This window comes from Hyperolius riggenbachi, chromosome 5, assembly GCF_040937935.1.
Source record: "Hyperolius riggenbachi isolate aHypRig1 chromosome 5, aHypRig1.pri, whole genome shotgun sequence".
NCBI classification, from domain to species: domain Eukaryota; kingdom Metazoa; phylum Chordata; class Amphibia; order Anura; family Hyperoliidae; genus Hyperolius; species Hyperolius riggenbachi.
Window position 1 is genome coordinate 18,596,232 of NC_090650.1, and position 13,810 is coordinate 18,610,041.

Here is a 13,810-nt window from a genome sequence, read left to right on the forward strand (position 1 = left end):
TTGGGTCCGGATCATCCGGCCCACGCACCCGGACCGGAGCCTGACTGCACCATCCGTGCATAGAAACCAATGGGAAATGGAAAGCACAGAACACACTGGCTATAAAAACAGGACGTTCTACCCCACTTCCTATGCGTTTTCTAGCGGCCATTTTGGATAGGGACACATGGGCCCAGCATTCCTGGAGTGGAGCAGCAGTGACTCTGTGCTGGAGCTGTTGGCAGTATGTCGGACATGGAGGTGAGGCCCTACACAGCGGAGGACCTGATTCTACATGTGCACCTTCTGCTGACCTCCCAGACCCCAACAATATGTATATAGTTTGTATCTCTTTTACCAAACGGATCCGGATAGCAGACGTATCAATACGTATGCAAACAGTACATATTCCGATCCGGATCCGGTCCGGTCATCCGGTCCGTTCTTTACAGAAACGCAAGTGTGAACGGGGCCTTAGAGGCTGCAGTCCTCTGATCTATCAAAAATTGCACCGGGTGGGCAGTAACTTTCTTACATGTAGAGAAACTTTGAGGGTCCACCAAAAAACAGGGACACAGTTATGAGTGAATCAAAGTCATCCGTCTATTCGCCAAATAGATGTCAATCCTGGACCAAATCGCAGAACAGGACGCATCAAACGCATCAAACCATCCAGCTTCTATGTTATAATCAGATTTCTATTGGACTCAATCGCAGTCCTCAATTGATGCATGCAGGTATTAGCAGATTTCAGTATGATCACTTAGATTCCTCATTTTGACTTCAGCTTGAAGTTTTTATCATGTAAATGCTCAAAGCAAAGAGCAGAGCAAGCAAGAGGTCATGCAGATGAGCTGATTGTCAACAAGTTAGTGTCCATGTACAGGAGACCACATTCAGCTTTGACGTGACTTTATAGTTTGAGTGGAGATATGACCGTATCAGTAAAGCAAGCATATAAGGCCATGCAGGTTAGAATGCGTAGCGGGAGAATTGATGGCAAATTAATGTCCATGTACATGAGGCCACTTGTGCTGGATGTTAGCGCATAGTTCATGATTTAAATGAAGGCATAGTCACCAGACCCGCAGTCATGCAGTTTAGTAATGAATATAGATCACCGGGTGACTCTAGGGTGCAGTGGGTGGCCTCTTGTTTCGCCGTCCGCTCTGATGGCCTCTTCGGAGATGAGCGTCTGAAAACTGACATTGCAAGTTTCTAAAACGATTACGATAACACATTTCAAAAACTTTACTGTTCTAATGTTGTCAATGATATTTATCGGTATTGGGCGCCTCTTTTCTCTGCTTTGGGTGCCGTATTAAGGATAAATGCATAATTAGAGTCTATGACGGCGCCCTTTTTGTCCTCTAGCCACCGGCATCCTTTTTCCCTGCTACCTATTTCTTAGTTGTACTACACATACAATTCATCTCATAAGAGTTTCACTTACATGGGGCTTCTGCCAGCCCCCTGCAGCTGTCCTGTGCCCGCACCGGTTTCACTTACCTGGGGCTGGCAGAAGTCCCCTGCAGCTGTCCTGTGCCCGCACCGGTTTCACTTACCTGGGGCTGGCAGAAGTCCCCTGCAGCTGTCCTGTGCCTGCGCCGGTTTCACTTAAGCAGATCGATTCAAAGAGTGAAAGGTTGCCGGCACTACAAAGTCTGTAGCCGTATCACTGGGTGTGAGGATGGAGAGATGTTCTAAAGGCCACCTTTTTGTTGCATTAAATACTGCGTGCTCATGACTGATGAATAGAATATACACATAGGATCAGCATCAATAAGGAAAACAGTTGAGTCAGGCACTGCAGTGATTACTGTTTTAATGGTGTTTCAAATTGAAGTGAATCACCATAGTTGTATCAAAAATTGTGACATTCAATAGGTAGGTACAAAACATCGTTCTCGACTCCTATTAAGAAAAGAGTCGTTATTGATCATTAAAAGTGAAGCCCTAGGCCCATTGGGTTTCAAAGACCACAATGACTTGGCATGTTTTCTAGATCCATAGCTGCAGCTATTTATGCATTGAGATTATTTTTTAAGCAAATATGTACTTTTTGATATGTAATTTTAGATGTTGCAACTTTTTGCAAACAGGTTTGCAACAAGGATGGATGATTCTTGTAATAATTGCTTCCGTTGTCCAGTAGTCTTTTCCTTCTTTTTTTCCCCCTCGCATTCTCGGTGTTTTTAAGCAATCTCACGTTCCACATGCACGTTTGAGTCACTGTACTTCACAGTTAGCCTCAAACGGCTCCTTTCTTTTCTTGCGATTAATTTAGCAATCCGGAGAAATTTGCTCCTCTAAGATGGTGAATACGCCTCTTTTCTAGATTGCATGCGTACGGAATTACGCGTCCGCATGCGTTCCATGCTGATACGCATGGTTCGCATTTGACACGTATTTTGTTACGCTTACGGTAACGCGTTTTTCTTTTGTACGTGTGAACGCCTGGTTAACGCTTACGTTTTTACGCATGCGGCCGGAAATGCGTACGTCATAAGCGTACCCGCCCCCAGTTCATGACACAGGAAATAAAAGCCTGTGTTTTCATGTGTATAAACGTGTATAAATCAGCCTCGGAAGAAGCACCGCCGTGCGAAACGGCCGTTAGGCTACCGTTTTTGCCCTGCACCCACCACCGCCACCTTTTGACATGGTAGGACATCCTCCTCTTGATGATGATGTTTTGTACCTACCTATTGAATGTCACAATTTTTGATACAACTATGGTGATTCACTTCAATTTGAAACACCATTAAAACAGTAATCACTGCAGTGCCTGACTCAACTGTTTTCCTTATTGATGCTGACCGGTTTCACTTACCTGGGGCTGGCAGAAGTCCCAGGTAAGTGAAACTTTTTTTTTTTTTTAACTATCTTCAGATTCCCTTTAAAAGAAAGTGTGACCGCAGAGATGCCCTGAAGGTTTTAGTTAAAGGAGAACTGTAGAGAGGTATATGGAGGCTGCCATATTTATTTCCTTCTAAGCAATACCAGTTGCCTGGCTGTTCTGTTGATCCTCTGTCTCTAATAGTATTAGCCACAAACCCTGAACAAGCATGCATCAGATCAGGTGTTTCTAACATTTTTTTCAGATCTGACAAAATTAGCTGCATGCTTGTTTCAGGTGTGATTCACACTACTGCAGTCAAATAGCTCAGCGGGGCTGCCAGGCAACTGTTATTGCTTAAAAGGAAATCAATATGGCAGCCTCCATATATCCCTCCTTTAAGTTTACCTTTCATTAACGTCAATGGAGCTCGCCACGAACAATTGTTTTGCAAATATTCAAGGTAAAATTTGCAAACGGGTTCTCGTATGTGAAATACTTTTCCGCCCATCACTACACCTCACTAATTTGTGCTGGTAAACCTCGCCCAGTGTAATTATGCCACCACCTCCTCCCCCCCTTGGTCATATCCTGGTATAGTCATGTCCTTTTGCTAATCACCTGTGGTGTAGCCCCTTCATGCCTAAGCTCTCCCCCCACAGTGCAGCCACCAGGAATGATCAGAGTAGGTTCAGAGTTGTGTACTGTCTAAGATCCCAAAGTTCCTCTCCAATAATGAGCTCACACTTTGGTTCACCATCCATCTGAACTTGAGGGATTTTCCTCAGACCTATTTGATTGACTCCATGTTGACTTGAAAATGAAAAATCTAATAACATAGGGCAGAGAGAGGTGTGGGGCCCATGGTCTAATTATGTCGCTCTGAGCCCCACCATATCACCTCATCTTCTATGCCTGGTAACTCAATATTTCTTTGCACACAAAACTGTCAATGTTGACGGACGTGGGGGAAAGTCACGGAAGACCGGGCAGGTCTTGACTTGTCCATTTGATTGTGGTTGAATAAGTCGTCGGAAACATTCTTTATATTGTATGGAAGCACCGCAAAGCTAAAGACAGCTTGTTCTCTGTGTTTGAACTGGGGAAAACTAATTGCTCGGTCTGCAAACAAATTAGTAGCTGAGATTATCAGAGCCATTTACCAGTCACCCTTAAAACCCACAACGGTAAAACGTTACTAGAGGATCAGGATAGATTGTGTTTGTTGATGATAAGACACGTGTTTGAAGTGTGTTCAAAGTTATAAGTAAAAATGTTTCTGTACCGTGTTAGCCAAAACATTTTTTGTTTTTTGTTTTTATTATTTTATTTTTGTTTTTTATTTTTTATTATTTTTCTACCTTCAAAGTTAGAAGGGATAATTAAAGGTATATAGAAGAGTGGAATATGGAAGCAGCCAACCTTCTACCCAACCACCCTGGCGTTCTGATTAAATCGCCAGGGTGGCTGCGGGAGGGTTTTTTTTAAGCCCACTAGAGGGCGCTCCGGAGGCGATCTTCTGATCGCCTCCGGCGGCAAGAAATAACACGGAAGGCCGCAATGAGCGGCCCTCCGTGTTTCGCTTCCCTCGTCGCCATGGCGATGAGCGGAGTGACGTCATGGACCTCCGGCTCGGGCGGCTGGGGGGACCCTCTTTCGCCGCTGCACGCGGCGGATCGCCGCGCTGCAGCGGCGATCAGGCAGCACACGCGGCTGGCAAAGTGCCGGCTGCGTGTGCTGCACTTTATTTGGTGAAAATCGGCCCAGCAGGGCCTGAGCGGCAGCCTCTGGCGGTGTTGGACGAGCAGAGCTGAGCTCGTCCAGACCGCTCAGCAGGTTAAAAGAATGGTTGTCCAACCGATCCTTAGCTTTAGTAGGTGGAGTCGGATACTGGGAGATAACAGGCAGTAATAGGGTAAGGACACCTGATTTCCGGGGTATAACTAGAGGGGAGTAGCCCCATGCGATTGCAGTGGGTCCCAGAACTGTGGGGGCCCCCAACTACTAACCTTCACTTCCTCCGATACAGGGGACATTACATCAGATTCAGATCAGGTGTTTTGTGGCTACACTTGTTATGGGTATGAAGATCATGATGACCTGACGCCGTGAAGGGCACCAAGGGAAGGAGTGTAAACATTTTTATTTTTTTTTGGGGGGGGGGGGGGGCATCAAAGTTTCACTGGTGGCCCCATAAATTGTAATTACGCCATTGCCTGATTTCCATACTTGTTCCGAGTAAGTGATTCAGTAACTTTCAGAAGCTGAGACAACATCTGAGCAAGTGAAATCATCCCAGAGGGAGCCAACGATAGTGTCTTCCTGTACCCCTCTCAATTCACTCTCTTTTTAGAAAATGAATACTAACAGTAATGGGAAATTTGGGTGTTGGAGGCCCATGTTTGGGCACCCCATAGAAGGTCCATGTGAACCGCGGCTATGAGGGGAAAGCACCGGCTATTTGAAGCCGCAGCTTGATTAAGAGGCGGTTTTTACCTGGTGCTGACGATTGCTAGAGCTCAAATTGGAAAAAAAATGAAGTAACGTGGCCGCCGGGGCTGGATTTGCACTTTTTACCGCCTAAGGCCACTGTCAGCAGCCACCCCCCCTTTCAGTATAGCTAACCAGATGTCCCCTCCTCCAATTTAGGTATCCAGTTGACCCTGCCCCCTCCCTCCAGTATAAGTAGCCCGATGACCCTTCCCGCTATTATGGACAGCTAGATGACCCTTCCCCCCGCCTCCAGTTTAGATAGCCTGATGACCCCTCCCCTCCTTCTCTCTAGTATAAGAAGCAAGATGACCCTCCCCCTTCTGTGCAGTTAGCCTGATGACCACCCCTCCCTCCAGTATGAGTAGCCAGGTGACCCTTCCCTCTTTACCTAGAATAGCCTGCTGCCCATCCACCCCTTGATCATGTGGTGCCCTAGGCCATGACCTATGTGCCCTTGGCTTAAATCCGCCCTGGTGGCCGCCGGCAGTAGCCAGTGCCCAAATTATGTGTCCGTCCCTTCCCCTGTCCCCCGAGTTGCTACAACTCTGAGAGGGATTGGGGTTAGGCACTGGCAGGGGGGCTGGTTTGTTTTAGGCATCAGTTGGCGGGGGGGGGGGGGGTAGGGACGGGGGGGTGAGGGTTAGGTATTGGAATTAGAGTGGTTGGGGTTAGGCACTGGTAGGGGAGTTGGTTTGGGTTAGGCATCAGTGGGGGGGGGGGGTGTTAGGGTTAGGAATTAGAGTTAGAGTGATTGGGGTTAGGCACTGGCAGGGGGGTTGGTTTGTGTTAGGCATCAGTGGGCGGGGGGGAGTGAGGGGGGGTGTTAGGGTTAGGAATTGGAGTTAGAGTGGTTGGGGTTAGGCACTGGCAGGGGCGTTGGTTTGGGTTAGGCATAGGTAGAGGGCTGTGTGAGAATTTGGTTAGGTTTAGCTGTTATATCAGTTTCATTTACCAATATTTTCTATAATTTGCACTTCATAATAGTAGAATATCTGCAAATTTACTAATATTCTACTAGTCTATATTTAGGGCCCCCAAATTTGCAGGTACCCTTTTTTGCATGTACTCTTCCTACTTGGTTTTTATATATTTTACTGTATATTACGGGAACTGATTTTTTTTTTACCGCGACAGCGTCGTTGTGCGTAGAAGCCAAGAGATGGTTTATAGCGTCTTAAGTGAAATAATATGACTGTCCTGCGAAGAGCCCAGACTTGAATCCCATCCAACAGCTTTGGGATGAAGTACAGCGGGGAATACAAGCCAGATTCCATCACTCAACACCCGAGTCTGACTTCACTGAACGTTCTTCTATCTGGACGGTCGCAAATCCCCCGCAGCCCCGTTCCAAGAGCGGAAAGTGGAACGCCGTCCCAGAGGAGTGGAGGCGGTTAGAGCAGCGAATGGGAGCATTAGCTAGACGTTTATGTATTTATGGTTTAAAGTGACACTGAAGCGAAAATAAAATGTATGAGATAATGAACTGTATATGTGGTACGGATAATCCATAGAACATCAGTAATTAGTAGCAAAGACAAGAGTCTCCTATTTTTATTTAAGTTAAAAAGCTTTTTTATAACATTGCATCATTCTCTAATATTTGCAGTTTACACACTACTCTGCATTTTAACCTCTTAAAGGGAACCAGAGACGAAGCACCCTCATGTATTTTACCATATATATCAGTGGGAACATTAGAGAAAACACCTACCCTGCTCTCTGTTTCATTCTTCACAGCTAAGCCTGCTACTTATCAGCCCTGATAAAATCCCTGACTGAGCATTCAGTCTGGCTTTGCTCAGGAATTATTATAGCTGAGTCTGTCTTCTCAGATGTCTTTTCAAGCCCAAGCCTGCCCCCTTCTAGCTCTGCTATAATGACTCAGCTATAATGTTTTCTCTAATGTTCCCACTGATCTATAAGGTAAATCCATGAGGGTGCTTCGTCTCTGGTTCCCTTTAAGGACCGCAGGCTTACACCCACCTAGTGACCAGGCTATGTTTTACAATTTAGTGCCCTGCAGCTTTAATGGCCCGTTGTAAAGCACTATATTTTAGTAGATTAATTAGTCCCCCCTCCCCCTTTTCAGCCCGCCAACAGAGCTTTCTGTTGGTGGGCTCCGATCGCTGCTGCAGGCTGTCTTTATGTGTATATATATATATATATATATACATATATATATATATATATACATACATACATATACATATACACATTTATATTTATTTTTTAATAAAATGTTTTTTTTTTCTTTCCCTTCCCCCCGGCAGCTATTCACAGCGATCAGCCTATGACAGCTGATCGTTCTCTGAGCCTTCCAGAGGGACAGCCGAGCGTCACGGCTGCCCCCAGTACAGCACTGCCTTAGATCGCAGGCGCTGTACAGTGTAAATAGACGGAGATCGCCGCTGTCAGGCTGATGACGGAGGCACGCGATCCCCTGCAATCTCCGACCCAAGAAATTGACGCTAATTAGGCGGTCCTGGGGGAGCCACCGTGTTCACGCCAATTGGCGCAACACTGTCGTTACGTCGCTAAACTATAAAAAAAGACATAGCAGAGCTGATGACCCTTGGAACTTCCCGGTGGTAAAACCTTATCTGAAGGTGTCTTTCACTGTTTCTTTGATGTATAAGTGCTTCAGAAAATAGCACCGCTCTCTGACTAAATTAGTCGGAGAGCTCAGAGAAGCTCTTTTGCATAGATAACTGAAGTTTCTTAACCCTTCCTTTACTGGAAACAATATGAGACTCATATCAGTGCTACTAATGTTCTGTTTCTTAGCTGTACTACACATACAGATCATTATCTCAGAAGTTTATTTTCTCTTCAGATTCCCTTTAACATGAAATATCCAAATGACTGTGCAGGCAGCGTAGCTCTGGCTGCGCAGTGAGTCTCCTCCTCTCAGCTCAGGTATAAGAAACCTGCAGTGGATTGTCCTGGTAATGTGTGAAGTCAGTCAGAGGTAACTGGCAGATGGCCATACAGTCTGTTATCTTTATTGTCAGAGATATTGCCTGGCTGGCTCCTGTACTGATCCTCTGGCCCCATACCTTCCCGAAACACAGACCCAGTACAATGTGCAAGTCAGCTGCTCTCCGTTCACATTTAAAGAGGAACTGTAGTGAAAATAAAGTAATAAAGGTGCCCATACACCTAACGATTTTCCCGCCGATATACAGCAGATTCGATCACTGTGATCCGTCTGAAATCAATCGTTCCGATCGATTCCCATCCAGCCATCCGTGCGGAAGATTTTTCTCGATCGCCGGCGGGTCAGGAGTGCGTCGATAGCAGCGTTCGAATGCCCGACACAATACATTACCTGATCCAGCCAGCGCTTGTCCCCACTGTCACCACTGCTCCGTCTCCACGCTGGGCTCCGAGTCCAGCAGGCTTCACTTCTTCCTGTCCCGGCAAAAGTTTAAACAGTAGAGCGCCCTCTACTGTTTAAACTTCCCCGGACAGAAAGAAGTGAAGCCAGCCGGAACCCGGAGCCCAGAGGAGAAGAAGACATCGGTGACACGCGCCGGCGGAGCGGTAATGTATGCGGGTGGGGGGAATGTCAGCGGCAGCACCCCCACAGATTGTGATCGGTTTCATGCTGAAATCGATTCACTATCTGTTTGCAGTAAAGGCAGCCATACAATCCCTCTCTGATCAGATTTGATCAGAGAGGGATCTATCTGTTGGTCGAATCTGATGGCAAATCGACCAGTGTATGGCTACCTTTACTGTATATTCCGGTGAATAAGATGGCTGGGTATATAAGGCGACCCCCCAACTTTTCCAGTTAAAACATAGAGTTTGGGATATACTCGCCATATAAGACAAGACAAATAACATTTATATTGCGCTTTTCTCCTGGTGGACTCAAAGTACCAGAGCTACAGCCATTAGGGCACACTCTATAGGCAGTAGCAGTGTTAGGGAGACTTGCCAAAGGTCTCCTACTGAATAGGTGCTGGCTTACTGAACAGGCAGAGCCGAGATTTGAACCCTGGTCTCCTGCATCAGAGGCAGAGCCCTTAACCAGGGGCGTAGGAATAGGCCCTGCAGCCCCTGCGCCCGCGGGGGGGCCCGCCCCCCCCCTGGGGCCCGCTCGGGGCCGTTTTGTGGGTGCTGGAGGGGTGGCAGCATGAGGGGAAAGCCTTGCCCACAGTCGGCGGGGAGAGGGGTAGTTCCCCCCTCTCCCTCACCTCGGGGCTCTCCCCTCCAGCTCGTAAGTGTCTGTGGGGCTGTGGTGGGCAGCGAGCGGCGGGCAGATACATACCTGCTTCCGTGCGTTCCATCGGAGACTTCTCCCTCTAGCGGCTGACGTCACTTCCGGAAGTGACGTCAGCCGCTAGAGGGAGAAGTCTCCGATGGAACGCACGGAAGCAGGTATGTATCTGCCCGCCGCTCGCTGCCCACCACAGCCCCACAGACACTTACGAGCTGGAGGGGAGCGCAGAGGGGAGAGCCCCGAGGTGAGGGAGAGGGGGGAACTACCCCTCTCCCCGCCGACTGTGGGCAAGGCTTTCCCCTCATGCTGCCACCCCTCCAGCACCCACAAAACGGCCGCGAGCGGGCCCCGGGGGGGGGGGGGGGGGCGCTCAGAAAATCTGCAGGGGGGCCCGGTGGGGCCTAGTTACGCCCCTGCCCTTAACCATTACACCATCCAGCCACTGGACTGACTACCCCTGACTACCCCTCTTCCAACGCACACCAAATAAAAAATAAAAAAAACTATCATATACTGGTGCTATGTATGAACAGATATTGGAGCTGTACTGTATGTGGTACCCAGTATATAACAGTATATAGGCAATTGACTGGTTGGATTGGTGAACTCTCCCTATGTGGATTGGTCAGCTCTCCCTGTCTACCTGTTTATCAGAGCGGTATGGAAGAATAGGTCGCGCTGTGCCCATAAAACACGCCTCTTTCACCCTTCTGGCCCCGCCCTTGTATCCTATTTACCTCCTTCTCTGACTCTCAGATCTCACACATGTGCGCCTGCGCCGCTTCACTACAGTCCTCAGCAGCGAGATCTGAGAGGCCGTAACAGGATAGGATCTCACACATGTGCGCCTGCGCCGCTTCACTACAGTCCTCAGCAGCAAGATCTGAGAGAGGCGGTAACAGGATAGGGCGTATCACCCGGCATCAATGACACCCGGCGTATAAGACCACCCCTGACTCTTCAGAAGGTTTTCAAGGGTTAAAAAGTCTTACACGCCAGAATATACAGTAATAAAATGGCCTTTTTTTAGTGTTTGGACGTTGTAAAATCTTTTCTCACCCTGATTTACACTGTTATGGCCATACACTTAAAGATTTGCAGCAGATTCAACCATCAGATAGATTTCAATAGATTTCAGGAAATCGATCTAAATGCATTATTGGACCATTAGATCCAATGCCACTCTATGGGCCATTGATCGGCTGCCAGCAGCAGATCGACGTAGATTTTCCATCATGTCAGATAAATCAAATCGATCAAAATCGGGCGCAAATCGATCAGCTGATTTGATAGAATCGATTTCCGATTGATTCCATAGTATCGATCGATTCCATAGATGGCTGAAATCGACCAGTGTACGGGCCCCTTAAGGCCTGGGGCCAACTAAGCAGCACTTTTCTAAGCGAACCAAAGGAAAACAGCAGTAGAGATCTCAGCGCAACCGGCGCCGCCAAAGGCCGTAATAGAATTTACCGCTAAAGCGGCTCTCAGACAGTAATTTGGTTTTTGGCGGTGGCTGGAAAGTGTAATGGTTAAGGGCTCTGCCTCTGACACAGGAGACCTGGGTTCGAATCTTGGCTCTACCTGTTCAGTAAGCCAGCACCTATTCAGTAGGAGACCTTGGGCAAGACTACCTAACACTGCTACTGCCTATAGAGCGCGTCCTAGTGGCTGCAGCTCTGGCGCTTTGAGTCCGCCAGGAGAAAAGCTCGATATAAATGTTCTGTGTTTTTTTGTTTCCGTCAAAAGACGGAGCCCTAATTACTTCAAAAACAGTGTATTAGGGCCTGTTTCCTCTGCATGCAGAAAACTGACTCCAATGAATGCCTATGGGCCTGTTTCCACTGAACGCGATTTTTCTGATGCAGATTTCCCATAGGCATTTATTGGAGTCAGTTTTCTGCACGCAGAATCTGCGTGTAGTGGAAACAGGCCCTAAGGGATTGTTCACACTAAGGGCGCTTTCGTTTTTTTTTAAGTGCCAGCGATTTTTAGAAATCGCCCTAAAAGAGCTTGTGCAATGATTCCCTATGAGAGTGTTCACATATGAGTGGTTCGATTCCGATCCGCTCAGCAAAGCGCTGTCTGTACCATTTTCTGAGTGCTTTGGCTCAATGGAAGGTATAGGGAAATCACAAAGTGCTTTGCAAGAAATTGCATCTTCCCCCCTGAGTCCATGGCGTCCTGGAGGGGCTGTATTTTTCCAGGCTTAAAAAGCACAGCTACACTGTAGGCTGGTATCTAAAAAAAAATGTACAGAGAACACAAATCCGCACAATTTAAAGCATAAATATAATAATTTATGTAACCTGATCTTTTTCTCCCATCCTTCCCGCAGATACGTTGCATTACGGAGGAGTGTTCTATTATCCTGACGATTGAGCGCAAACATGCCGAATGCGTCACCCATGCTGACTACTTCAACGACTCTGCAGGTAGGAGCACAGATTTTGTGTCAGTCCGTTAATATCCTGTGTAGGACTATGGATGTCGTAACAACCAGCGATAAGCGTGTGCAAATAAGGCCACAATAAGGCTTTGCCAAAAAGTTCTTCGAAAATCTTCATAGTTTAGCGATGACGAGAATGTTTGTGAAAAACATGCTGTGCTTTTCTTGAAATAAGAATTTTTGGAAGGAGAGTTGGAGAAAATGAGGGATGAGGCTATAGTCTTGAAAAGTTACTGTCTGAAAAAAATTGAACACATTTTCATGAAATATATATTTAGAAAAAATAAAAAACAAATCGATTTTCAGGAAGATTGAGAGCTCGTTCACACTAGAGGCGCTTTTGGACTTTTTTAAAGATAACCTAAAGTAAAAAAAAAAAAATGAGATTAACTCACCGGGGGCTTCCCTCAGCCCCCTGCAGACGATCGGTGCCCTTGCAGCTCCGCTCCGATGGCCCAGGACCCGCCGGCGAACACTTCCGGTTTGGCCGTCACCGGCCGACAGGCATGGGAGTGCGAGTGATTCTTCGCGTTCCCAGCCTGTATATCGCCCCCTATGCTGCTATTGCGGGTCCAGAGGCATCGGACCGGAGCTGCGAGGGCACCGATCGTCTGCAGGGGGTTGAGGGAAGCCCCAGGTGAGTTAATCTCATTTTTTTTGGTTGCCTTTAGGTTCACTTTAAGCGCTGACGATTTTTCAAAAGCGCCTTAAAAGCGGCCACCCTAAGCTTTCCTATGGTGCAGTTCAGATTGGAGCGTTCTGTGCTCTGTCAGTTGACATAAGCACTGCATGGACCATTTTCAGGACGATTTGCCCTGAATGGAAGGTATAGGAAAAACGCAAAACGCTCACAAAATCGCTTTGTGCAGCGATTGCGTTCGCGTTTTTAAAAATAATTACATTTTATTTATTTATTTTCCGGATCAAATAGTTCACTTGCGTCAGGAAGTGAATTAAAAAAACACTCTGGAAAAGCTTTTAACAAAAACGCATTGCCCACCCAAGCACCGGGAAAGGAAAAAAAAAATGCCTCAAAAAACTGCCAACACGAATGGACACGATATCGGAACGCAATGGGAACTAGGCCAAAGGCTACGTTTACATCAGTGCGTTGCAGTGCGGGGTAATGGCCGCACTGCAAATTATTATTATTATTATTTAGTATTTATATAGCGTAGACATATTACGCAGCGCTGTACAGTGTAAATATATATCTTGTCACTAACTGTCCCTCAAAGGAGCTCACAATCTAATCCCTACCATTGCCATATGTCTATATTATGTAGTGTAAGTACTGTAGTCTAGGGCCAATTTTTAGAGGGAGCCAATTAACTTATCTGTATGTTTTTGGAATGTGGGAGGAAACCGGAGTGCCCGGAGGAAACCCACCCAGGCACGGAGAGAACATACAAACTCTTTGCAGATAGTGCCCTGGCTGGGATTCGAACCAGGGACCCAGTGCTGCAAGGCAAGAGAGCTAACCACTACGCCACCGTGCTGCCCAAAGAGGCTTTCCGCACTACAAGGTGCTAGTGATGGTTGAGGCTGCTTTCACAGTGCGACGTTACAGGCGCACGTTAGAGCAGCTTGTAACGCAGCCCAACGCACAGTAATGAAAAATCAATGGGCTGTTCACAGTGCCCACGTTGTGTTACATTGTAACTCTGGACGTTCTATGAAAGTGCAGCATGCTGTGCGTTATACGCGGTTTTACCCGCATTAGACTGTTTGCACATGCTCAGTAATGTTGTTTTTCTGTTTTTTAAATGCAGGAGAGGAGGAGGGGAGAGCCCGCTATTGTGCATAGCCACATGGCTAATTA

General features: G+C 47.1%; 1 protein-coding gene and 1 long non-coding RNA gene across 5 annotated transcripts in view; one reads left to right on the top strand and one right to left on the bottom strand.

Annotated features, from left to right (window-relative positions):
* The window catches only part of VIPR1 (vasoactive intestinal peptide receptor 1), a 370,245-nt gene that overhangs the window by 96,589 nt on the left and 259,846 nt on the right, over positions 1–13,810 (top strand). For all 4 annotated transcript variants that reach the window (XM_068235121.1, XM_068235122.1, XM_068235124.1 and 1 more), the window contains exon 2: positions 11,878–11,974. In XM_068235121.1, coding sequence (XP_068091222.1) covers positions 11,878–11,974 — 97 coding nt within the window. The remainder of the gene's footprint in view (positions 1–11,877; positions 11,975–13,810) is intronic.
* LOC137517998 (uncharacterized) overlaps positions 1–13,810 on the bottom strand; it is a 180,016-nt gene that overhangs the window by 90,350 nt on the left and 75,856 nt on the right. The window lies entirely within an intron of this gene.